General features: G+C 45.3%; 1 protein-coding gene across 1 annotated transcript; it reads right to left on the reverse strand.

Annotated features, from left to right (window-relative positions):
• LOC100771565 (leukocyte immunoglobulin-like receptor subfamily B member 3-like) lies at window positions 1-27667 on the reverse strand. Its single transcript, XM_035449159.1, has 20 exons — window positions 27634-27667; window positions 27436-27471; window positions 26963-27247; window positions 26521-26826; window positions 25285-25569; window positions 24867-25172; window positions 24349-24645; window positions 23787-24083; window positions 20428-20560; window positions 10317-10399; window positions 8098-8148; window positions 7639-7920; window positions 7197-7502; window positions 5960-6244; window positions 5531-5836; window positions 5027-5323; window positions 4458-4784; window positions 3660-3674; window positions 1180-1200; window positions 1-137 (listed from the first exon to the last, which is right to left on the reverse strand). The coding sequence occupies exons 1-20, from the start codon at window positions 27665-27667 to the stop codon at window positions 1-3; spliced, it is 4089 nt and encodes a 1362-aa protein (XP_035305050.1).
• Window positions 27668-27749: the final 82 nt, after the last annotated feature.

Genomic DNA, 27749 nt, shown 5'->3' on the forward strand with positions numbered 1-27749 from the left:
TTACTTCTCAGCTGCAAGGTGAGTCTGACTCTGGCTGCCCCAAGCCTCAAGGACCAGAATTCCAAGGACTATGAGGACCAGGACAGCAATCCCCATTCTGATGAGATTCTCCACTGTGTAATCCTTGTTCTCTGAGGCTGTGGCTGTGGAGAAAGAAGTTACAGAGGTTAGGGGTGATCAAAATTTCCTTAAGAAACCTAACTGTCCCCAGGATAACTAAATGTCCCCCAGGGCTCCTGCATTCCCTGGATAAATCTGTTTCCAGTGCTGACTTTGATGTCCCTTTATTCAGCTGTCTTGGATTTGCAAATGTTCAAGGACTGAATGATAATCTCAAGTGATCCTGAGGACAAAAGAGGATTGTGCACGCTTAAGACATGTGAGTGTTTCTTTTTATTCCTCTTTCTCATTACTGGAAACACCCGTTGTTCTCATCCTGTAAGCTCAGGAAATCTGGGATTAAACTTTCTGATGGCATAGCCAGGTTTCGTGTCTTATTGTTTTTCTTAACATACAATATATACATACATACATACATACAATATATACATACATACATACATATATACATACATATATACATACATACATATATACATACATACAGACATACATACATACATACATACATACATACATATATACATACATATACATATAAAATCAGCTATGGTTTCTCCTCCATTCTCTAGTCCCAGTTACTCCTCACAACTCTACTACATTTCTTACTCCTGACTTTACTCCTTGTCTGTTTCTGTTTAAGACAACCCTGTTCCTTCCAGGAGTTCTTTTTAGGTTCCTCAGCACCACTGTGAGGACACTGCTATAACCAGTATATTCCGAGTAGAATAACTTGACAATATAGGGCATTGAGCAGCCCCAGAAACTTATCAGTTTGTTGTCTCTGGTCAGCTCTGCAGAGGTTGTGCTGATTCAGGTGCTCAGTCTAGGATGATTTCCTCAGTCTAGGATGATTTCCTCAGTCTAGGATGATTTCCTCAGTCTAGGATGATTTCCTCAGTCTAGGATGATTTCCTCAGTCTAGGATGAGTTCCTCAGTCTAGGATGATTTCCTCAATGGGATTTTGCTGAGTGTGTGTTCCCTTGTCACACCTAGACCTCCCATCTCTTCTTTGAACTGAGCATTCCCCTGAACTGTTCTGAATACCTGTGGACCACCTAGGGGTGGCCGAGGAGAAACTACCTGATAGTTTCTCTGAAATGAGAAATGGTTTCTGCTAAGATTGAGAACATCTGTCTTGTTGCAAATCTTTCCCTGCTTTTCATCTCCACATCAGAACAAGATATTTCCATATGGCCAGTTCAGGTAGGAGCTCAAGCTTCTGGTGTAGATTGTCCTCCATCTCTTGTTTTCACCTATTATGTGGGAATTTCAGGACCAAGGGGTGGGTCTGTAGTCCTGGCTCTCAAAAGAATAGTCAAGTTCTCTCTCTCTCTCTCTCACTCTCTCTCTCTCTCTCTCTCTCTCTCTCTCTCCCCCTCTGTGTGTGTGTGTTTGAGAGAGAGATTCAGAGAGACAGAGAGAGAGAGAGACACACACACACACACACACACAGAGAGAGAGAGAGAGAGAGAGAGAGAGAGAGAGAGAGAGTCATGAAAGAGAGCAGATGCTAAGCCAGTAGGCTTTCAGCTAACAGTCTCGTGATAGCATGGCTGGCTGTCATTAAGCACAGATCCAAGACTGACATATGTGACACTCCCTTACATTTGTCACCTTCACAAATAATTTTGTAGAGACAAACCAGGCTATACTGTGAGGAGAGAGTGTTGTAAGTGCCCCATCTCTTTAGGATATTCAAGGGTCAGTGATGCAGTCTCTTATGGTCTTATCCCAAAATGTTCTATGTTCAGATGAGCACACCAAGGGCAAGCAGCAGACACTTTTACCTGACCCCTCACAGAAGGAAGCTGAACCCACACAGCCTCAATTCCTCTATTTTAGCCTGAAGGGAAATGTTGAAGACTTCATAAACAATAGGTTTTAACTGAGATTACTGGATTTTATTTTGCTTAATGTGATTATTGTTATGCTCAGGTTCACAAAACAAATTATGTCTGGTAGTGTTGAGCTATGGATATGGATCTATTTTGAAAAAAAGGAGAGTATAGCAGGATTTGGACCTATCAAAGTAAGGTTACCTCCTCCCCTGGAGACACGGGGCCATGGATACACTGAAAGCAAGGACCAGGGACAGGATGGTCCTTCACAGTGAATTAAAATGATCGGAACACATAAGACATGGGGCCTCTCCTCAGTGTGGGTGTCAGCTCAGAGGCCTGGGCGGTCTGTGGGGCCTCTGGTAGTGGATCAGTATTTATCCCTAGTGCAAGGATGGACTTTTGAAGCCAATTCCACACAGAGGGATTCTCTCTCAGCCTAGACACAAAGGGGAGTACCCAGGCCCTGCTCCAAATGATGTGACAGACATTGATGATCCCCATGGAAGGACTCACTCTTCCTGGGGATTGGATGGGGGGTGAGACAGGGTGAGGATGGTTGGTGGGGAGTATGGGAGGATAGGAGGGAGAGAGAACTGGGATTCATATGTAAAATAATATTGTTTCTAATTTAAATAAAAAAGAATTTAAACGAGGATAATAATTGCATACAATCAGTAGATGTCTTTGAAACAAAGTAAGCATGCCTAATTATAGTACAGTATGGGAGGAATAAACAGTCATAGCCTTGCTGAAAAAAAAAGACATGGGTCCTGTTTGAGGCCCCCAAGGAGTTTTCTGATGGTAAAGTATTGCCTTGATCTGTTCCTGTTGATCTACATTCATTGGTCCAATGTCAGCCTTGCTGCATCTCCTACATAGTCCAGAATGTTGGGGCCCTCTTTTTGGATCTTTCCTAGAATCAGCATTTTTTCTAGGAATGCTATGTCTACAATTTCTTTTCAGATGGCCTATTCTGTCACAATTAAATCATTTGGAATCCTGATGTCTCCTTATACCTTTGGAAATTACTTTTACCCAAGCTTCAATGTTGTAGTCAAAAGACTCAACAGTGGCTGTGTGAAGGATCCATTCATGCATTGGTGCTGACCTGATAATTAAGAGCCCAAGGCCCTTTTTACACTCAAAATTAGCATTTTCAAAAGTCAGATTCAATGAATACTTGTCTCCTGTTTCTGGATCAGCTACTGATATATGGAGGGTGATGAATAGAGCTTGTCTCTGGGGAGTCTTCTACTTAGTAGCCTATGTGTGTCTGTGGCCTCTTCAGGATGCTCTTTGGGGCTTCCTGAAACATTCTGGGTTCCATTTGTGTGGTCTGTAGTGAGCATTCCTGGAAATATCTCTGCTGTCTTCCACCATCATGAGGGTCAATATCCATCTGGCTGACCCTGTGCATCATTTATAACCCAAACCTATCAGATTATTGCTGTAGAAGGAGAATCTTGAAATACTGCTTTAGTGCATAAGTATCTGGATCACCTACCCTGAGTCCATGGGCTTCACAAGCCTCATGAGCTGGAGGGAAGGAGCAGGAAAACCCGGCCATGGTCCTGTGCAACACCCTTGTCCATGTCACCGCCATGGTGGGGCAGACCCACTGCAGACTCATGTTCTGCAGGCCTCCTCTGTTAGTAGAGGTGCCATTAAAGGCCAAAACTGAAAGAAATTTACACATGTGGGCCAGGTCTCTCACTTTATACTCAGAGAACCAGCAGCCAGCCCAGAATAGGAAGGACCTGTCCAAGTCAGCATCTCCAGAAGCAGCTGTATCCAGCCCATAACTAGCTATTGCCCATCTGGGTACCACATCCAATAGGATGATTACATATACTTCTGGGGCCTGACTCAATGAGGAGATAGGTGTGTTCTCAGGATCTTAGAGGCAGATGGGGGGGTGAGTGTCTGGGATCCCTGCTATGCAAATAACCCACCTGCCCCATTCTCCAGACTGAGTAAAAAGATCTCTCTCTTTACACCATCTTCTGTAACCAAAACTCTAAGTCCTGGGCTTCTTGGGTCTCTGTTGAGGTCTCTGGTTGCCTCTCACAGTCATAATCTAAGTGACAGAGAAATGAGGACTTTGTTGGGCTCAGGTGAGGCAGCCTGGGGATGTACACTACTCCCTCCTCTGAGTTTCCTGATACCTACCCGCTGTTTGCAAGGGACATGAGGGTGGTGGGCTGGAGGGTACAATGGGTTCTAGGAAATAGAACAGGAGGAAGTGAAGATTAGATGCTAACTCAGGGACCTGCCTCTGCTGTCTGTCCTACATCTGCCCTGTAACCTCCCCAAGACCCTCATGCTGTCTACCCAAACCTAGATTGCAATAGAGGATGGAGTGGACATTACTTAAGGGACCCTGCTGTCATCCACTTCTCTGTCAGGGAAAGAGCCTTCTGACTCACCCTTCTTGTTGTCCCTTTAATCCCATCCAAGTCAAGGGCTCTTCTAGTGTTTGGATTGCAAGTCACCCTGAGAGTTCAGGGTCACCTCACCTGAGACAGAGAGCTCCACAGCGACACTGGCATGTGACAACAGGTAGGGAGATGAGTCTTGAGACCTGTAGCACCTGTAGGTGCCTGAAAGGGCAGAGGTCACAGCAGTCATGGAGAATTCTGCCTGGAACTCCCCATCTTGGAACTTGGATTTCATTCGCTGGGGTTGGTGTGCTGCTCCCTCCTTGGACAGAATGAAAGTGTCTGTCGTGTATGTTGACTGACACAGCAGGGTCACGTTGTCTCCAAACTGCACTGTGGAGTTTGGCTTCACTGAGAGGGAAGGACTGTCAGGAAGCTGTCCTAAAAGGAACAGAGATAATGAGAGGCTTAGTTCAATGCTCTGAGCTGAGACTTCACGAGGGTTTGCTCTGGGCACTTGTGACTCTGTCTTATCTCTGCCTTACTGTCTCTCTCTTGCTCCCTGTCTCTCCATCTGTTCCCCCAAAAGATCCCTGTCCCTCATCCCAGCCTTCAGCTCTTAGGTCCCCCATGAGAGCTCATGCTGAGATTAGATACTACATAGAATCTCATTTGTTCCTCACCTGTGATCATGATGTCCAGGGGATCACTGGAGGCTGACCACTCAGAGGAGAGGTTGTGTGCACCATAGCATCTGTATTGGCCTCCAGTAGAGCTGCTCACATAGCCCAGGGTGAAGGTGGCCAACAGGAGCCCATCCTGGGTCCTCTGGCCATACTGCTTGGTGAAGATGTCTTCCCCCACCTTGTACAGAGCAAATCTGTCATAGTTGATGTCAGAGCAACACTGCAGGGTGAGGCTCTCTCCAGGGTCCAGGATATGGCCTTGGTGACTCAGCAGAGAGGGCTTCTTGGACAGACCTGGAGGGAAGGTGACAGCCTAGTGATTGAGGAGATGGTTTTTACCAAACACCTATTCCTTCCCATCATGCCCTGCACATGTCACTGCTTCTCCCCAGTAGTGGGGCTCTGGCTCAGCAATCAGGATCTTTCTTTTTCACTCTTTACCTGCAATTACCCAGTGGTTGTGGTGTCAAAAAAGATTGGCTAGTGATGGGGCTGACTCACCTGAGATGTGTATTTCCAGGGGCTCACTGGGTGCTGACCACAGCTGTGGGGTTTGGTTGTAGTAACCATAGCATCGGAATGTCCCTGTGTGGTCTGCTGTTACATGATCTATAGAGAATAAGGCTTGGTACTGCATAGTACTGTTTATATACTGTGAGTTCAGGGAGCTGGAGAACTTCTGATCTTCCTTGGTGAGAATGAACTTGTCATAGGACACCCATGAGACACACTGGAGAGTCATGTTCCCTCCTGAGGTCACCACAGGGCTGGGCCGAGCTGATAGACTGAGTTTACTGTCAGAGATTCCTAGGACAGAAGGAGGCAACCTGTTACATATGATTACACAGTCACAATGCTGTCAGGGCTAGGCTTTGGGAGGAATACTTCTGAGAGCAGAGCCGGAGGCTGAGACCCTCTCTCTCTCCTCACCTGTCACCACCAGTTCCAGGGTGTCACTGGGCTCTGACCAGCCAGCTGAGCTGTAACAGTAACAGCGATATTGCCCCCCACTGTCCTCTGACACAGAAGGAATGGAGAACGTGGACTTTTTCCCAGGCTCCTTTGGGGTCTGTGTACCCCAGGTTTGTTGGCTTCCCTCTTTATGCAGAAAACACATTTCTGCATCCAGGGTCCCCTGACAAGAGATGTTCATGGGGCTTCCTAAGGTCACTACAGGGTCTGGGTCAGCCTTGATGGTGGGTTTGTGGAGGGTCCCTGCAAGGAAACAGGAGAGAAGGGGGTGGGTCTGTCAGAAAGTGGCAGAGCATAGTCACACTTGTGGAAGGCACTCTTTTTTCTAATTAATTTATTTTTTGTCAAACAATACACTCTGCCAGATTCCCCTCACCTCCCCTCTCCCCCAGATCCACTGCTGCTCTGTTTCCCTTTAGAACAGAGCAGGGTTCCTAGTGACGTCAATGGAACACAACAAAGCAACATGCAGTAAGACTAGGCAAACACCCTCCTATAAAGTTTGGAGAAGGCAACCAGTAGGAGGAAAGAGATCCCATGTGCAGACAAAAGAGTCAGAGACTTCCAGACTCCTATTGTTATGTCTAACAAACATCACAAGCTACTCAGCCAGTGGTGGTGTACACCTTAATTCCAATACTCAGGGGGCAAATGCAGGCAGATGTCTGTGAATTCAAGGCAGCCTGGTCTACAGAGTGACAGCCAGGATAGACAGGGTTACACAGTGAACCACTAAAAAACAAAAATTAAAAATTCCCCAAGGTAAACCAGCACAGCCTATGTGCAGAGGGCTTAGGGAAGACCCATGCATGCACCTTGGTTGCTGCTTCAGTTTCTGTGAGCCCTAGTGATCCCTGCTGAGTTGATCCTGTGGCCTGTGTTCTCCTGGTGTCCTGAGTACTCTGGCTCCTGCAACTCTTTCTCTCTCTCTTCTGTGGAATTACTGGAGCTTTGGTGGATTCTATTACGCTGAACCACAGTAGCAGGGGGCTCCATGAAGATTCCTGTCTGTCTTGGACCTCCTAAGCTTTGCTGTCAGTCTCTCCCTTGGATTCTGTATCTTGTGTCCCTCTGTCTCCCACTGCCTGTGTCAATGGGCTTAGCAGCCCTGGCTCCTCACACCTCACACACCAAGACCTCCCTCAGCACCTGTGTCAATTCAGCAGCATTCTAGGGAAAGACTGGGGTTTCTCACCTGAGAACAGGAGCTCCAGGGGGTCACTAGGTTCTGACCACACCAGTGGTCTGTTACTCTCAAAGCTGTAGCATCTGAATGTCCACCTTTGGCTAGATGTCAGAGCATCCACAAGGAGTTGGGCCTGGTACCGCCGAGTAGAGTAGTTGTACTTTGATTGCCGTGTCCAGAAGACCTTCTGTGGTCCTTCGTTAATCAGAAAGAACTTGCAACTTTGTTGCCTTGAGACACACTGTAGAGTGACATTCCCTCCTTCAGTCACCACAGGGCTGGGATGGGCTGACAGGCTGGGTTTACTGTAGGTCCCTAGGAGAGAAGAAGAATCAGTTAAATGTCCTCAAAGGCCCTCTTACCCTCCAGGGTTGTGTGGGGAGTCATCCCTGTGGACAGAACACTTCTTGACAGACAAACCTGAGGCTGTGGACTCTGTGAGTCCTCTCACCTGTCACCACCAGCTCCAGTGAGTCACTGTACTCTGACCATCCACCACGGGTCCTATATTGACAGGTATATTCGCCTGTTTTGTGAGGGTCTACTTCTGAGATTGAGAATTCAGCCTTGTTATTAGGATTTGGTAGTCTGTCTATGTGCCTTAAATATTGTCGATTTCTATACAGACGGTATTCTTGGGCTCCCGTGGTCCCTTCACACAAGAAGGTCACTGTAGTCTGCTCTGGGACCACAGTGTCTGGCTGTGCTTTGAGGATAGGTTTAGGGAAGTTTCCTGCAAGGAAAAGATCAGCTAAGATCCAGGACAGTCATCTCAGATTGCAGCTCCCCAACCCCAACCCTCAGCCATTCCCAGGGGCAGCGAGCTTGAGTTTGTTTCCATCCTCACAGCCCAGCATGGCTCCAGGAATGATGAGAAGTGATGTCAGGACATCTGCAGACACTCACTCACCTGCCAGCACTGGTGTCCCATGGCCCAGAATCAGCCCTGGAAGAGAGTTCCCTGTGAGAGGTTTGTCCCTGAAGCTTGAGAAGGTCCTCCCCTCTGCAGAACCTCCTGAGACCCTGGGGTTTCCTAACTGACCCGTGCTGGGCTGTGGGGCAGCATCAATCCCAGAGCACAGCATCCCTCCCCATCTCCACATCTCACCCAGACAGAGCAGGACTGTGAAGGAGACGGTCATGGCGTCTCCTCCTGGAGGCTGCAACTGTGCTGATCCGCAGAGCTACAGAGTCTGTCTGAAGGGGCCGGAGACATAGGGTGTGGCCTCTTGAAGCAGGGCACTCCAAATGACATGGTTGTGCTTCAGCAGCCCCACAGGAAGGGGAACTGCCCTCCTCAGGAACCAGGCTGTGACTTCCCCAAGGCTGTGGCTGGGTCATGCAGTAGACTCCATCAGTATTTAATGGATGTCATTTCCAAAATCCCATCAGTGTCTGTCTCATCTGTCCTCATCTTTGTCAGGACCAGGTGGTACCAGACATGAATGAACATTACACATAAGAAACACAAACTCTCAGGTGGCTTGCTTTATTCCTTTTCACATTTTTTATATGAAATATTCTTCGTATTCAAAATGTTTGAAGGTTTCAGTGAAGGATCTGGCTGTGTTCCTCTGCATGGAATGAAATGTGTAGTGTGCTTCCTCAGAGTCTCATTGCTGGCTTACAAGTGTGCACTAGGGACTGCAGAGATGGCTCAGAGGTTAAGAGCACTGGCTGCTCTTCCAGAGGTCCTGAGTTCATTTGCCAGGAACCACATGGTGGTTCACAACCGTCCATAATGAAATCTGGCGCCCTCTGCTGGAGAGCAGGCATACATGCAGACAAAACTCTACATAATAATAACTACGTCTTTAAAAAACAAAACCATCCAGATGCAGAGAAGGACAAGTGAAGAGCAAAGGGGTCTAGACCAGGCTGGTGAAACCCACAGAAACAGCTGACCTGAACTTCAGGCAACTCTTGCTCCCCAGACTGATAGCTGGGATACCAGCTTGGGACTGATCCAGATCCCAGGAACACGGGTTTCTGTGAGGAAACCTTGGAAATCTACGGGACCTCCTGTAGTAGTTCAGTACTTATCCCTAGCATAGGTGTGGACTTTGGGAGTCCATTCCACATAGAGGGATACTCCCTGAGCCAAGACACATGGGGGTGTGCCTCGGCCCTATCCCAAAGACTATGATAGACTCTGATGACCCCCTATGGAAGGCCTCACCATCCAGCGGGAGCAGAAAGGATATGGGACAGGTAGGATATTAGTTGAGGCGGGTGGTCGAGGAGGAGGGGAGGGAGTGGGAACTGGGATCGTCATGTAAAACAATCTTGTTTCTAATTCAAATAAAAAAATCTGAAAGAAAAAAAAAACCAAATCACTTGTGCACTACTTTTTCTGGTTGTTTTTTTTTTGTTGTTGTTGTGTGTACTTTACATTACATCTTTAAATTACAGTTATTTATTTACACATTTTTCTTTAAATTATACATATGTAATAATAAATTCCATTTTTCTTATGTGTACATTCAGAGCACATACATGGAGGTCACAGACAAGTACAGACTGGCAAAGGGATGGCTCTGTGATGCTACCATACAGGTGCAGTACCAGGTTCAGGGTGGGAATCTTTCTGGCCATTGCTCTTGGTCAGGATTTATTCATCCTCTGTCTGCTGTCAGTAAATCCCAGCCACTGGTGGTCAGGTGAGATGCCTTCCTTGTCTTGGGTCTTGGTCTTGACATTGCCCATGGAGTCACTGGGCTGGACTCGAGGGTGATGGTCTTGTCCTTCAGGAACTTGCCAAATATCTCTATCTTTGTGCCTGTTTCACCCTGTCATTGAAGAGAAAGAGAGTTCAGTAACAATCGTTTATTTCCCCTTACTTTTGGAGCCAGGGAATGATGGCAGGGCCTCCGGGATTCTAAGCACATACTCCTCCCTTGAGACACACCTACTTTCTTCTGCAATGTTCAGTTTCTATCTCACCTTAAATTTATTTCATCTGCTATCTTTTTCTTATGTTTGTGGGTTTAAATATTATTGTTGCTGACTTGACACAGGTTTTCTGTAGAGCCCTGGCTCTCCTGGAGCTGGTTATGCAGAGCAGGCTGTGCTGGAAATCTCTGGTTCCCAAGTGTTTGGATTAAATGTATGGCCACCACAGCCAGGCACCCTGAACAGCCTTCCTCTGGTGGCCGATGGAAGCAGAAGCAGAACCTGTGGTTCTAAGCACTGATCCATACTCCTGGAATCCACTGGAAGAGAGGGAGGAGGGATTAGCAAAGCAGTGAAGACCGTGCTGGAGAAACCTACAGAACCAGCTGACCTGACCTAACGAGGGCACAGGGACCTCAGTCTTAAAGCTGGGGAACCAGCATTGGACTGAACCAAGCCCTCTGAATGTGGGTGCCAGTCAGGAGGCCTGGGCAGTCTATGGGACCTCTAACAGTGGAGCCAGTATTTATCCCTAGAGCACAAATGGACATTGGGAGACCATTCCCTATGGAGGGATACTATTGCAGCCCAGATACACGGAGGAGGGCCTAGGCCTTTCCCCAAATGCTGTGTCAGACTTTGCTGATCCCGTATGGAAGGTCTCACTATCCTTGGGGAGTGGGTTGGGGGTGGGTTGGGGGATTAGTAGAGGGCATGGGAGGATGGGAGGGAGAGGGAAAGGGGGATTGATATGTAAAATGGTTGTTTCTAAATAAAAAATGGAAATCTATTTTTTTCAATTATTTGAAATGTCATATCAGTATGTATTATGTTTTGATGGTTCACCTTCCAACCCTCCTCCTCTCCCTCCCCCTCTCTTACTGGTTCCCTCCTCACTGATCTGATTTCCTTTTGATTCCTTCTGTGACCTGCTGGTTGTAGAAAATCCACTGTCCCTTCTTACACTAAACTTTCTATTCTCGTCCTCCTGTGCAGTTCAATTTATGCTTCCCAAATGCTTGGGCACAGTACCCGGGCCACACTGTTAAATAAAACTGACTCTCTATGTGAGTACCATTTTGGGGTGCTTGGGCAACTATATGGCCCCTGACTGGCAGTAAAACCAATATTAATCCCTAGTGCATGAATTAGTTTTTGATATTCCATTCCCTATGGAGGAATATTCCCTCAGCCTAGATACAGTGGCAGGCGGGGGGGGGGGTCTAGGTCCTGCCCCAAATGATGTGACAGACTTTGATGCTCTCTCATGGGAGGACCCTCTCTGAGGAGAGGATGGGTGGGGGGTGCAGTAGTATTGGGGAGTGAGAGGGAACTCGGACTGGAATGTAAAATAAGGGTTATTTTAATTTAAATAAAAGTTAATAAAAAGAGAAAACTGACTCTCCCTCTCCCCATATGGATAAGATGGGAATCACTCTTCATCTATGGTGGGACACTGTGCCCATCTCCCATGGTCACACTGGGTTTGTTCTGCTTTGGGCTGACATGGGGATTGTAGCTGTCGTTACAAACACTGTGAGCTCAGATGTGTGACTGTCCTGCAGTGTCCCGAAAAGTGTTTATTGTCATCCTCTACCACCCCTGGGTCTCAACAATTTTCAACCTTCTCTTCAGTAATGACCCCATGCTACAAAAGGTGTCACATGGGTAAAATTCTCTAACTTGGCATCTCTTCAAAGGCTGGGTCCAGGCTACACACATGTCCTGTATGTCACATGGAGAATGAGGTAGAGGTCACTGAGTATTTCTACCTTTTGATGCTGAGTTAAAAAGACATCCTTAAATTCCCCTTAGTATCGGTGTCAATATGAATAATTATCATCATGTAAGAATATTGGGAGTTTAAGGGAATTCATATTAAGCAATGAGTTTGGGGTTTTCTTGGGCTATGTCAGGCCCTATCTTGTAAAAGGAGAGAAAAAGTCCCCTAGAGTATGTGGTGGGCACGATCCGATACATTTTATTCATGTAATTTTCTTCAATGAAATAATGACAATATATTTATATAGATTACCACACTGTGGATATGTCCCAAGTATTTCATCATATCTACTTCTAAGGGGATATTCCTATCCTAACTCCTGTGTGTTTTGCACATTTGTGAATTCTCATGGGCAGTGTGTCACTTGGCTATAGAGTCTCTTTCCTATTGATTTCATGAGCAGCTGTGTGTCCTGAGAATCAGTGATGGGCATTCCATTTGCACCAGTCAGGGCTGCTCTGAGTGACCTGAGCTCATTCACACCAACCTCCCACAGGCATCACTGTCAGTGAGAACAGGTGCTGCCCCCTCCTGGTTGTGTAGGGGAAGTTACCGAAGTATATTGCAGCTGGCTTGTATTCAGGAGTGTTAGCACCTGGGCTTTGAGCTGTCTTTGTGATTGCTACATTTTGTGTTGGATACCGTCTATTTGAAGTCTGTATATCTTGGCTTAATTGTCCCTGAAATGTTCAACCCTATGCAAAACTTGGTTATAGGAGAACTCAGAAAACTGAACGATCCTGTGACTTAGAATTTCTTTAGCATTTGTCTTGTTTGGGGAGATTCAGATAAGAGGATTTGGTATGTGAAATTGACTTGGTAAGGTGTAAATTGTGTAACAATAAAATGGCTTTTGTGAAGCAAAAGTCAGTCAGTTAACCACAGGCTGGTTCCCCTGCTGGTGCAAAGCCAAAATTCACTCTGGAGTGACCCTGTTTTTTCATGCAACAGTGCAAAACTGAAGACCTACATTTGACATGGTTGGGTGAGTTCCATGTGATGAACTTGCCCAAGATGACTGATAGTCACAGAGGGCATCTCATCGGTGTCCTCGGACATTCATGGGTTAGATGTAGAGTTACAGCAGAGGCATCACATATGCTGGTGGGTAAGGATTATCCAGGATGTAGGGTCACGATTCTTCTCCAACCTTGCTCCATGGCCTCCACCCATGGGCCTTTGCATACACCACAAAAGCTGACCACAAAGCCAGATGGATTCTGCTGTGTTAGTTTCTTTAAGATTTGTTTGTTTATTGTGAATACATTGTTCTGCCTGCAGGCCAGAAGAGGGCACCAGATCTCCTTACAGATGGTTTTGAGCCACCATGTGGGTGCTGGGAATTGAACTCAGGACCTCTGGAAGATGAGCCAGTGAGCCATCTTTTAAGCCCTGCTGTTTGAGTTCTGTAACCCCATGTGTAAGGCAAATACTAATGGACACATGAGAGAAATTTTCCACCAAGCTTCATGATGAAATGAGCAGGAGCCTGTTTTGTCCCAACTAAGCCATCAGGCCTGGCTGCACTGACTGAGAAATCTTTAGAGAGAGCTGTGTCAGAGTAAGAAGGGAGTTCAAATTGAGTCCAACATTTTCTTAGTTGAAATCTCACGTTGGCCTGCCTCTGAGGACTTGTGTATCTGTGTCTTTTATCACCTGGCCACTCCCATCCCTCTGCTGTTCAAACCTTTTCTTTCCAGGCCTCCAACACTTACTATGGTCTTATTCTTCTGGAATACCCCAGTGGCACCTGTGTCATGCATAGACTTCTAACAAGACCAGGTAGACTGGTCTTATATGACAGACGGTTAGCAATTCACTGGGAGAGAGAGCTGTGTGGACTACACCATTTTATTGGCCCCAAAAGCTGTTCACAGAATGCAAGGAGATGTCACACTAGGATAATCAAGTCTATCCTTCAGTGCAGAGCACACTTTGGTAATCAGTTATTCCATCCTTACTCATCTGAAAGACACAGGACTGTCAATTTATCAAAAGTTCTAGGACAGATCATTTCTAGACCAATACTGGTGAATTCCTTTTGGGCAACCCTCCTGTGAAGATGGGCAGTGTGTTTATTCTTATTCTACCTCAGCCCTCTCCCATCCTCTGATACAGGTCTCCACTTACCTCACACTCTGACAAAGGCTCAGCTCAATGAGTAGCATTCCATCTGTGGCTGTCCTCAGTACACAGCTATTGGAATGACCTTCAGGGTTTGCAATAATTGGTCCATGGTTGAGAATTCTTACCTTTGACCACCAGCACCTGTAGAGTGTTACTGGGCATTGACTACACCTGAGATTTTATTCTTGAAAGAAGTGGATCATCTCAGAACATGCTGTGTCTGAGGTGGTGGTGTTCAGGGTATGAGAACACTCATGATGTGTTCTCCTCTCTTGGTCAGAATGAACCTTACAAGCTTGTATTGTGACCAACACTGGAGGGTCATGGTCCTACCCAGGTTACCAATTGTCTGGACATGGTTGACAGGCATAGATTACTGTAGAGTTGTAGAATGAGACAGCATCACCCAGGGCTGGACTGTGATGGTGACTCCTGAGAACAGGACCCTTTCTCTCCTGAGGACAACTTTAGTGATGGGACCTCTGAGTGTCCTTTACTTTGTCACTATGAGCTACAGATGTCACTGCTCTCTGAGGAGAAACTATCTGCTATTATGGAAACACTGATACGGACCTGTGAATTAATCTCTCATGGAAAGAATTATTACCTTGTCTTCCCCCAAAACATTGAATTTCCTTCCCTAAGGAGTGTATGGCTCTGACCTGCAGAGTGCCAAGACACCTGAGGTTCATGGATTCCACACAGGGTGTCAAAGTGTGTGGCTCAGGCCGAATGATTTGCTTGCAGGATTGCCTGTGTTGAAATCAGAGCCTGAGTCCTAGGATATTCTCCAATCACACTATCTCAGGTTTCCACAAAATCACCCTTTTATACAACCTCCATGTGAGGTTTTCTCTGACACTTACAGTATATCCTCACAGTGCAAAAACCATCTCAAGAGGTGGACATTTAAGATATTTGGCTACTCTTCCAGAGGACAGTGTTTTGTTTCCAATACCCACTTTATGTATCATCCCTAACAACAATTTCTGTGGATCAGATGCCCAATTCTGACCTCTACAGATACCAGGGTAGACATTCATTGAGGTAATACACCAATATGCAAAAATGAAACAATTAAAAAAAAAGTCTGCTCAAGCGTATTCCTAATAGATGTGCCCATCTCTTTTTTTCCTTATTCAATTTTAAAGCCATGCCAATTATTAATCAAGATGACCCATCACAAGTGGCCTCTATATTCTCTTCAAATTTTTCCTTTCAAATATTGGTGTCTCTTTGAAAGATTTCTCTGAAGGTCTCTTGCTTAATAGGAGAGAGTCAAATAACAAATATGTTCAGTAAAAATTTCACAACTTCATTGGGCAACAAGAAATGGTTTGAGAAGTCACAGCAGCATGTCACATCACACTGGTTCTAAGTTGTATTATCAACATTAGCTTCCTAAGATATAGCTGTCTGTCACAAAGCAAGCCATCCTCCCTATAACAGTCCCTGAGTTCCCTTTGGAAACCAAGACAAATAACTTTGCTAAGGACCCAAGAAAACAGAAGATATAATGTGTCCTCAGTATATTATTAAAATGATGTAAATTTAGTGATTCACAGTACGGTTTTCTGCAATTATATAAGGCCCTTGTGATATAAATTAATTCCCTAAAATGTATATATGTCAAAGGCCACAGTCCAGGCATCACAACAGCCGAGAATTAGGCATTGAGCTGTCCATTCTGAGCAATGATTTTAGTCTCACTGTCTCTGGGATTTTTTTTATAATTTTGGAGGCAGGAGCCAAGTTGGTTCTATTCTTTGAGTGTAAGGAAAAGTCTCTACACACATATGTATATCTCCACAGGGGTCAGTGAGGGCTGAGCCTCTTTCCTGAATCAGTTGAGCTTCTTGATCCTGGGTCTCACAATGAAACATTGAGATTATCTTTATGTCATTGGTGTGCCATGTGAAGGTGAAATTTCATGAAGGAAAATTTTGCAACATATTTTGATATTGCGAGTTTTTCATTCTTAAAAACAATCCCCATAGATTCTAATATCCTATAGAATAGTGCATGTAAAATGGACAATGGCAGCCTGTGAAGAATTTTGAATGAAATTTTCAGACTTGAGAATTAGATCGGATAGTGTACCATTTGATTTCAAGAGGAACTACACTCCAGTAAAGTAAGGTGATTGTCTAGGAGATTGTCAGTTGAGGAATGAAAATGGTGAATTTTATTTTTCTAGTGGTGAAACTAACTTTATATCACTACCAACACTCCAGTTTCCCTTCTTACAATTTTCGTGGAATTAATTTATCAAGTAAATTAGCCTGTTAAACTATTGGTAAGCTACTTAGGACATCCAGCTCCAAAGGTTATTAAAGCAGATCCATCTTTGTTGGAATAATACAATGCTGAGCACATTTTAACAGAGCTTTGTTTTGGACTTGATATGGGTTCCTGATGAAGACTCTATCATGGTTTGTCCTCAGATCCACCACTGGTTAGACCACTATCTTCTTCCTTTTTCTCCCAAACACCTTCTTCTCCATTCTCCATGAATTCTGAGCTGTCATGGCTGCAGTCTGAATTGGACCTTATTATCTTGGGAACACACTTCACCCTTGATTGCCTACAATTGTGAATGCTCCCAGTGAATTTGGTAACAGTGAGTGGGCGGGGCTTTCCTGTGTGGACCACATCATGGTAGATTCACAGAGAACATGGTTAGGATTCTTGCAACCCTGTAAATGCCCTGTTCAAAGCCAGAAATTGTTAGCTATCTGTGCAGGTTGAATTCTGCTGAGTAGAACTGCTACAAGCCGCATGATCACACAGTAATTAAACAGTCTCATTTCATGAGCTCAGTTCACCAGAGCCAGGGACACTGCATGGGGAAAACCTCTCATAGGGGCACTCTCTCTTTCAGGATCATTCTACACCCCAGAACCCCTGTATGGATGAATTAGTGAATGTTTAGCTTTTCTAAGTTTCTCTTTTCTAAGTGTTGACAAGGAGCCACTCCTGGTCTGCATCTATGGTGCACAGAGAGTATGATATGATCCTGGTGATGGCTGGCAGGTCCTTCAGTAAAGAGCAGGTTAGGTACCCTCCCCAACCCATCTTCAGGACTGAGACAAGCTCTGTTAGTTCCTGAGGGAGTTGAGTGTCATTCTTTTACTTAGGCGGGGGGGGGGGGGGGGGGTGACAACAGAATCCCATGATTACCATCTCTGTAAAATGGAAGCCCAGGTATGTGGTGCAGATAGACCCTACTGAAACTGCAATTCTGATGTCCATTCAAATTATTGAATGGCAACATTTAGGCATCTTCCTCTGTTACTATCAGATGACTGCTAGCATTTCTGTTTTCAATCATTCCCTTGATTTGGTGGGTCCAGGTGACTGAACACCCATGGTCCCCACTCCCATGATTTCCCTTCAGAGAAGTGGTTATTTATAAGGAGTGTCCAATATGACAGCCCAATACTAGTTGCCAGTGTATGAGGTGAGTGCCCAATTAACACCGTCTCCATTCTTCTTAGGAGTTCACTGCAGAGACCCAACACATGAAGCCCATCTTGCTTTTCTGTGACATCAAGAGTCAATGTGACCCTCCAGTGCTTCTTACAACAGTGACAAGACACTTTCATCCTGACCACAGAAATAAAACAGAAGCTCTCCTGGGGCATAAACTAACAGTATTTATACACCAGGCCATCAAGGTGACTATTCCCTGCAGGCCTCGTGATCCTTGGATAAATATTGATGGAAAACATAGGAGCGACCACAAGTGTAATAAGAACCCAGTAAGATCCTGGAGCTTCTGTGATAAGATGAAGAAGCACAAACATTTCTTTAAATAATGGTGACCCCGATGCAATGAATGAGCATTGGCCGGTAGCCATGTTAGAGGATCAACTTCTGGCAATTGAAGTTCAAGGTGTCAGCCAACCAGGAGACAAATCTCTGGTGAATGAATTTTGTAGATATGAGGTCCTGAGATCACAGACTCCAGGATGTCTTTTGCTTCTGCTGTGCCTTTACATGTTTGCTTCTATCAACTTTCTCTGGTACCTGACATGGTGTGAATGGGTGGGGGGAGATTCCTACTTTCTTGATGTGGTATGTTCATCTCATGGAAAAATCCCTTTCTACTGGGCATTTTTGCCTGTGGATTATTATGAAAATATTTACTTCCAAATCTGTACTGCCTAATTAATAAAAAATAATGTTAGTTTAAATAGAGTTCTGGTGATAAAAATAAAACAAATAAGTGTCACAGAGCTAGAACACATGGGTTTCTATTGAAGAGCCATGTGGACTTTGGCTTAAGTTAATGATTAAGAGAAACAATTGAGTCTCAGTAGCCCAGCTAGTTTAAATTCAATTCATCTTAATGTTGGGAGATTTGTCCATGGGTTTCAGAGTGCATCAAAGCCAAAACAAAGCTTTGAAAATAACTTAAACTTAGACTAAGATGCTTTTATCAAATATCTTTGAGGAGAAAAACCCAAGAAGACCTCTTCCTTTCCACTTTATACCCACATAAGGACCAGAGTAGAATGAAAGGAGAGGGATGAGGTGTACTGAGGAATGGATGGATTGGAGACAGGACGTCAAGTGACGGAGAAGGTGGATGGATCAAGAGCATGGGCAGATGCTTGAGTCTTCACTGTACTTAGACAATCCAGTGTCCCAGGGACAGGGAAAGAAAGAGGTCAGGTTAGGAATGTCTGAGATTAGTATCGGAATGGGAATGGAATGATGGAGACGCTGAGTAAAACTCTTCACTCTTGAGATCGATTGCAGTGTCAACCATGGCCATCAGAGATAGTGACGGAGAAGTTTAGAAACACTTATGCAAGCTCTAGTTGACTCACGGGGGATCTGACCTCCCTCCTTGCCTGGCCTTATTGTTCATGACAAGTAATTTCCTTATTCCTCTGACTTCTTCATTTCTGTCACAGGAAGACTCTCCTACACTGCTCTCTGCTTCCAAACCATATCAATGTATTTTTCCTTTTGTTCCCTTTTTATTCAGGACCACAGATCCTGATATGACACTGTAGATCCTGTCTTAATACTCTCAGCACTATAGCTCAGGGGAGCAAAATCTATTGCTGCTATGTAATGTGATTCTTCAAGCTATATCTTGCTGTTAACCATGAGATCATATCATAAAATAAAAAGAAAACTTCCTTAAAGAGTAGAATTTATTCTCTCATGTAAATGCCATTAAACATTCAAAAATCTTCTCGTATTGATGATAGAAAGCAAGATTACAATTGAAAAATACATAATAGAGATAATTTTTGAAAAAGAGTTAGTATTTGTTCATGTCCCACAGACATTCACAATGGACACTCACCAGAAATTAGGAACAGAGGACCTCCAAAGTCACAATACGTTCATGTACTAAAATACCAAAATTAGCATCACACTGAATGGTGAGAAAGCAGAAATTTTGCATTAAATCCTGAAGAATGAAACAGTCACCCCTCTTTTCACACATTTTCAACCTTTTACTTGAACACTTATCGAATACATAAACAGAGGCAAAGTCAAAGAGCATTTCAAGTATAGTCAAAAATGAGAATGAAATAAATAGCATTGTGTTAAGAAAATGTGATTGTCTACGCAGAAACTCTAAATCATTGTATGACAAGTCATCCTAGCAAGGGGATTCCGAGATTATTGATTAGCATGCCAACTTCTTTTGCATGTATGAAAATTAGACAGTGGAGAATGAAATGGAAAACACATCAATTTCATATAACACTGCGCACCTGAGACCTGTGATGTTGCATTGCTGTGTGAAGGTGTGTTTGATGGGGTTATATAGAGTGGTCAGAAAGTGTCACATAGGGACATTGTGTTGAGAAAATTTTAAAGTTAAGTCCACTCTACCTTATTCAACCATAGTGGTAACACTGGCTTTATATTTCAAGAGAGACTCCATGAATAATACCTATTGTAGACTAAAAGATTGAAAGTACATAGAAAGGGTTTGGGGGCATCCTAGGCAGATAGATTTAATTCTGGGCTCTGACTTTAGTCATCATTTTTGTTTCCAGGCAACTTCTCTGTTTCCATTCAACAGATATAGCCCCTGCTATAAAGAGTGTAGCAATTTATAAAAATGGAAAATGAAACATGAGAGGGATGGAAAAGGAAAATGTACAGCAATGAGGACCCAAGCCAGACATACTGGGTAGCATATTCCTCACTTTACAGACCCAAGAAAGAGTTGGTTCATCTGCAAATGGCCACAGTAGATGAAAGGATCTAAATTCATTTGCTGATGAAGAATCTCATTGCAACACTCACACCTGGCTCTTCACCCAAATCACAATTGCTCCTTGCATCTTCTCCTATACCATTTCCTCAATGTAAGAACTGGAAATCTTACAGAAAGTTGGATCATAAGATTCATTTTCCAGATTCTGGAACCTTGAGATATGTACTTATTTCTCTTCTGATTACTTCTCAGCTACATGGTGGGCCTGGCTCTGGCTGCCCCAAGCCTCTAAGACCAGAATCCCAAGGACTATGAGGACCAGGACAGCAATCCCCATCCTGATGAGATTCTCCACTGTGTAATCCTTGTTCACTGATGCTGTGGCGGTGGACAAAGAAGTTACAGAGGTTAGGGATGGTCATCATTGACTCAAGGTACCTAAATGTCCCCAAGGTAAATAAATGTCCACCCAGGGCCTCAGGCCTGTCTGTCTGTCTCTATCTCTATCTCTATCTCTATCTCTATCTCTATCTCTATCTCTATCTCTATCTCTTTCTCTATCTCTATCTCTATCTCTATCTCTGTCTCTGTCTCTGTCTCTATCTGTCTCTGTCTCTGTGTGTGTGTTTATGTGTGTGAGAGAGAGAGAAAGAAAGAGAGAGTGAGACAGAGAGACAGAGAAACACAGAGTCATGAAAGAGAGCAGATGGCAAGCCAGTGGGCTTCCAACTAACAGTCTCGTGATGGCATGGCTGGCTGTCACTAACCATAGATCCCAAGCATGACGTATGTGACACTCCCTTATCTTTGCCATCTTTACATATAATTCTTGTGGAGACAAACCAGGCTGTAATGTGAGGAGAGAGTGCTATAAGTGTGCTATCTCTTTAGGAGATTCAAGGGTCAATGATACATAGTCTCTTATGGTCTTATCCCAAAATTTTCAGGCAGCCTGCATTTTTAGCTGACACCTCACAAAAGGAAGCTGAACCCATACAGTCTCAGTTCCTCTATTTCAGCCTGAAATAAGATGTTGAAGACTTCATAAACAATAGGTTTGGACTGAGACTACTGGATTTTATTTTGTTTGACATGATTATTGTTATGCTCAGGTTCACATAATGAATTCTGTCTGGTAGGGTTGAGCTTTGGATGTGGTTCTGTTTGGAAAAAAAGGAGAATGTAGCAGGGTTTGTACCTATCACTGCAAGGTTACCTCCTCACCTGGAGACACTGGGACATTGACACACTTTAAGCAATGACCAGGGACAGGATGGTCCTTCACAGTGACTTGGAATGACTGGACCACATGAGACATGAGGCCTGTCCTGAATGTGGGTGCCAGTTAGGAGGCCTGGGCAGACTATGAAGCCTCTGGTAGTTGATCAGTATTTATCCCTAGTGTACGAATGGACTTTTGAATCCCATTCCACACAGAGGGATACTCTCTCAGCCTAGATACACTGGGAATGGCCTAGGGACTGCCCCAAATGACGTGACAGACTTTGATGATTCCCCCATGGAAGGCCTCACTCTCCCTGTGGAGGGGATTGGGGAGGAAATGGGGGTTGATGTAGGTGGTTGGCAGATATAGGGAACTCTGATTGATATGGAAAATAGGATTGTTTCTAATTTAAATACAGAAGAATATTAACCAGTATAATAACTTCATACAATCAGTAGATGCCTTTGAAATAAAATAATTATGCCTCCGCTGTAATACTGTATGCAACAAAAATTGTCTTTGAGGTCAAATAAACAGCCCTGGCCTTGTCTGAAACAACACTTGGGGACTGTGTGAGGCCCCCCCAAGTAGTTTCCTGATGGTAAAGTGTTGCCTTTTTTTCTTGCTGATCTACATTCATTGGTTCAATGTCAAACTTGCTGCATCTCCTACATAGTCCAGAATGTTGTGGCCTTTTTTGGATCTTTCCCAGAAGCAGCATTATTTCCAGGAGGTTGTGTCTAAAATTTCTTTGCAGATGGCCCATTCTGCCACAATCAAATCATTTGGAATTCTGATGTCTCCTTATACCTTTGGAGGTCATTTCTACCCAAGCCTCAGTGTTAGAGTCAAAAGACTCAACAGTGGCTGTGTGAAGGATCCATTCATGCGTCGGTGCTGATCTGATTAGCATTTTCAAAAGTCAGATTTAATAAACACTTGTCTACTTTCTGGATATGCTACCGATATGTGGAGGGTTTGTCTTGGGATTCTTCCTATTTAGTAGCCTATATCTCTCTGTGGCTTCTTCAAGATCCCCTTTCAGGCTTCCTGAAACATTTTGGGTTCCATTAGTGCGGTCTGTAGTGAGCATTCCTGGAAATATCTCTGCTGTCTTCTACCATGCAGAGGGTGAATATTCATCTATCTGACACTGTGCATCATTTATAACCCAAACTTATTCGATTATTCTAGAAGAATAACCCTGAAATACTGCTTTAGCTCATAAGTATGAGCTAAAGTATGAGCTTCACAAGTGTATTGGGACAAAACAATAAGTGTAGAGGCGAGTTGTGACATCCATATCACCTATAGGAGACTCTGAAAATGGAGGTCACAGTACTCATGGAGAATTCTGGAACCTTGCCAAGTGATCTAGACAGAGGTATCCTGAATACCCTGACCTGGTCCTGTGACTCACCCTTACATATGTCACTAGCACTGTAGGACAGAAATGCTCCAGAGTTGGGTCTTACAGGAATTTTCTGTTAGGAGAATTCACTGCCAAGGTGAACATTGAAAGAAACTTAGAGGTGTGGGCAAATCTCTCCATTATGCACCCAGAGAAGCAACAGTCCAGAAACAGAAGGATTTTCCCAAGTCAGCATCTCCAGAAGCAGCTGTATCAAGCCCATGATTAGATATTATCCTCACATTCCAATGGGTCTTTCCATAATATTCTGGGACCTTACACCATGCAGCCGAGAGGTTTGTTCTCAGGACCTTACTATCAGGATGAGGGGCTGACTATCCGTGTTCCCTGATCTCCACCACACACACCTGGTCCATCTTCCATTCTGAAACTAAACCTCTCTCCCTGGATGTCATCCTTTGTTCTACAAACTAAAGCACTGGGTTTCTGGGGTCTCTGTTGGCATCTCTGATTGCCTCCCACACTCCCAAGATGAAGTGACAGTGTAATGAGCACTCTGCTGGGCTAAGAGACAGGAGGGCAGCCTGGGGACAGAGCCTACTCCATGCACTTAGGTGTCTTATACTTACCAGCTGTTGGTGTGGGACTTGAGGGTGGTTGTCTGGAGGCACTAATGGGTCCTAGGAAAAAGAAAAAGGTTTAGATGCTAATCCAGGGCCCCAATCTGCTCACGTTTCTGCATCTACACTGTAAACGCCTTCCCCTTTTATGCCTTCCCCTTTTATCTCAGACTGTCTCCTCAAAAGTTTTTTATTTTTTATTTTATTTATTTTTTTGCAGTAGCGGATGGAGTGGACATTACTTGAGGGACCTGCTGGCATCCTCATTTCTTTCAGAGATATCACTTTCTGACTAACACTTCATAATGTCCCCTTAATACTAACTAAGACAAGGGCTCATTTAGGGTTTTGATATTAAGTCACCTGGACAGTTCAGGGTCACCTCACCCTGAGAGAGCTCCACAGGGGCACTGGCATGTGACAACAGGTAAGGAGATGAGTCTTGAGACCTGTAGCACCTGTAGGTGCCTGAGAGGGCAGAGGTCACAGCAGTCATGGAGAATTCTGCCTGGGACTTCCAATCTTGGGACTTGGATTTCAATCGCTGGGGTTGGTGGGCTGCTCCCTCCTTGGACAGAATGAAAGTGTCTGCTCTGTATGTTGACTGACACAGCAGGGTCACGTTGTCTCCAGACTGCACTGAGTTTGGCTTCACTGAGAGGGAAGGGCTGTCAGGAAGCTGTCCTAAAGAGAGCAGAGATAATGAGAGGCTGCCTTCAATGCTCTGAGCTGAGACTTCACAAGATTCAGCTCTGGGCACTTGTGACTCTGGCTTATCCCTGCCTTACCTTCTCTCCTGCTCCCTATCTCTAAATCTGTTCTTGCTCCATGTCTCTAAATCTGTTCCTAAATAAGAACCTTATCCCTCATCCCAGACCCAAGCTCTTAGGTCTCCTATAAGAGCTTATGCAGACCTTAGGTACCAGATTGAATCTATTTAGTTCCTCACCTGTGATCATGATGTCCAGGGGATCACTGGAGGCTGACCACTCAGAGGAGAGGTTGTGTGCACCATAGCATCTGTATTGGCCTCCAGTAGAGCTGCTCACATAGCCCAGTGTGAAGTTGGCCATGGAGAGGCCAGCCTTGGTCCACTGGCCACCATGCTGGATGACTTCAACTCCCCCCAATTTGTAGAGAGCAAATCTGTCATAGTTGATGTCAGAGCAACACTGCAGGGTGAGGCTCTCTCCAGGGTCCAGGATATGGCCTTCGTGAGTCAGCAGAGAGGGCTTCTTGGACAGACCTAGAGGGAAGGTGACAGCCTAGTGACAGAGGAGATGGTTTTCATTCAAGCACTGATCCCCACCCATCCTGCCCTGCACATGTCTCTGATTCTTCCCAGGAGTGGGGCTCTAGATCAGCAACCAAGATCTTCCTTTTATCTGAAACCACACCAGTGGCATTCTTGCACAGCAAAAGGCTTAGGTTGTTATGAGTGATTGGTCAGTGATGGAGCTAACTCACCTGAGATGTGTATTTCCAGGGGATCACTGGGTGCTGACCACAGCTGTGGGGTTTGCTTGTAGTAACCATAGCATCGGAATGTCCCTGTGTGGTCTGCTGTTACATGATCTATAGAGAATAAGGCTTGGTACTGCCTAATACTTCCTATGTACTGTGAGTTCAGGGAGCTGGAAAACTTCTGATCTTCTTTGGTGAGAATGTACTTGTTATAGGACACCCAGGAGACACACTGGAGAGTCATGTTCCCTCCTGAGGTCACCACAGGGCTGGACCGTGCTGTCAGTTGGGGTTTAGTGTTGTGGATTCCTAAAACAGAAGGATCAGCCTGTTACATGGGATTTCACAGTTCAGGGCTAGGCTTCAGGAGGGGATACTCCTGAGAGCAGAGCCTCCCAGTGAGACTCTGATGTCCCCTCACCTGTCACCACTAGTTCCAGGGTGTCACTGAGCTCTGACCAGCCAGCTGAGCTGTAACAGTAACAGCGATATTGCCCAGCAATGCTCTCTGTCACAGAAGAAATAGAGAATGTAGATTTGTTCCCAGGCTCCTTTGGGGTCTGTGTACCCCAGGTTTGTTGACTTCCCTCTTTATGCAGAAAACACATTTTTGCATCCAGGGTCCCCTGACATGAGATGTTCATGGGGCTTCCTGAGGCAATCACAGGGCCTGGCTCAGCCTTGATGGTGGGTTTGTGGAGGGTCCCTGCAAAGTAATAGGAGAGAAGGGCGTGGGTCTGTCAGAAAGTGGCACAGAGAATGTCACACTTGCAGAAGGCATTTATTTTTCTATTTAATTGATTTTTCTGTGAAAGAATACATCCTGACAGCAGCCCCCCTCACCTCCCCTCTCCCCCAGATCCACAGCTCCTCTGTTTCCCTTCAGAACAGAGCGAGGTTCCCAGTGACATTAATGGAACATGGCATAACAGCATGCAGTCAGACTAGGCAAACACCCTCTTGTTAAGGCTGGGGAAGGCAACCCAGTAGGAGAAAAGAGTTCCCCTGTGCAGGCAAAAGAGTCACAGAGTTCCAGACTCCTATTGTCATGATTCTAACAAAACTCCCAAACTACTAAGGCACTGGTGTGCACCCCTTAGTCCCAACACTCAGGAGGCAAATGCAGGCAGATCGCTGTGAGTTCAAGAGCACGTTGGTCTGCAGAGTGACGTCTAGGACAGACAGGGCTACACATTGAACCTCTAAACTACAAAACAAAATAAAACAGAAAAATCATCACAGCCTGTGTGCAGAGGGCTTAGGGAAGACCCATGCATGAGCCTTGGCTGTTGCTTCAGTCTGTGAGCCCTCATGGTCCCTGCATAGTTGATCCTGTGAGCAGTGTTTTCCTGGTATCCTGAGGGCTCTGGCTCCTCCAACCCTTCCAATTTCTCTTTTGTGGCATTCCCTGACCTCTGGTGGATGCCATTTAAGCCGATCCAGAGCAACAAGGCTCCATGAAGATTCCTGTCTGTCTTGGAGCTACTGGGCTTTGATGTCACTGTGTTCCTTGGATTTTTCTATCTTGTGTCCCTCTGTCTCCCACGATCTGTGTCAATGGACTAAGGAGCCCTGGCTCCTCACACACCACACACCAAGGCCTCCCTCAGGACCTGTCATTCCAACATCATTCTGTGGAAAGTTTTTGCCTCCTCACCTGAGAACAAGAGCTCCAGGGGGTCACTGGGTTCTGACCAAATCAGTGGGTTGTTCTCATTAAAGCTGTAGCATCTGAATGTCCACCTTTGGCTGGAGGTTACAGGACCTACATATAGACGGGCCTGGTATTCTTGAGTAGAGCCATTATAATCTGAGTCCAGTGTCCATGAGCGCTTCTGTGGTCCTTCATTAGTCAGACTGAACAAATAATACCGTTGCCTTGAGACACACTGGAGGGTGACACTCCCTCCTTCAGTCACCACAGGGCTGGGCTGGGCTGACAAACTGGGTTTACTGTAGGCCCCTAGGACAGAAGAGGGATCAATTAAATGTCCTCAAAGAACTTATTACCCTCCAGGGCTGTAAGGGGAGTCATCCCTATGTACAGAGCACTTCTTGACAGACAAACCTGATGCTGTGGACTCTGTGAGTCCTCTCACCTGTCACCACCAGCTCCAGGGAATCACTGTACTCTGACAATCCATCACTGGTCTGGTAGCAACATTGGTATCGCCCTGCTTCTTTCTGGCCTATTTTTGAGATTGAGAATTCAGCCCTGTTGTGAGAATTCAATGGACTCTCTCTGTGTGTTAAATAACGGTTTCCGTTTTTATACAGACGGTATTCTTGGGCTCCTGTGGTCCCCTCACATAGGAAGGTCACTGTAGTCTTCTCTGGGACCACAGAGTCTGGCTGTGCTCTGAGGATAGGCTTAGGGGGCATTCCTGCAAGGAAAAGAACAGCTAGGACCCAGGACAGCCATCTTCTGGTTATACCCCCAACACCACCAACACCAACTCTCCATCCATCCCCAGGGGCAGCACACATGTGTTGTTTTCCATCCTCACTGCCCAAGTATAGTTCCAGTCATGATGAGAATTGAAGGTCACAACATCTGCATACACTCACTCACCTGCCAGCACTGGTGTCCCATGGCCCAGTGTCAGTCCTGGAAGAGAGTTCCCTGTGAGAGGTTTGTCCCTGAAGCTTGAGAAGGTCCTCCCCTCTGCAGAACCTCCTAAGAGCCTGGGGTTTCCTAACTGACCAGTGCTGGGCCGTGGGGCAGCATCAATCCCAGAGCACAGTGTCCCTCCCCATCTCCACATCTCACCCAGACAGAGCAGGGCTGTGAAGGAGACGGTCATGGCGTCTCCTCCTGGAGGCTGTGTTTAAGGTCAGAGTTACAGAGTCTTGCTGAAAGGGCAAGAGACATAGGGTGTGGCCTCT

The sequence above is a fragment of the Cricetulus griseus genome, chromosome 9 (assembly GCF_003668045.3).
Source record: "Cricetulus griseus strain 17A/GY chromosome 9, alternate assembly CriGri-PICRH-1.0, whole genome shotgun sequence".
Lineage (NCBI taxonomy): Eukaryota > Metazoa > Chordata > Mammalia > Rodentia > Cricetidae > Cricetulus > Cricetulus griseus.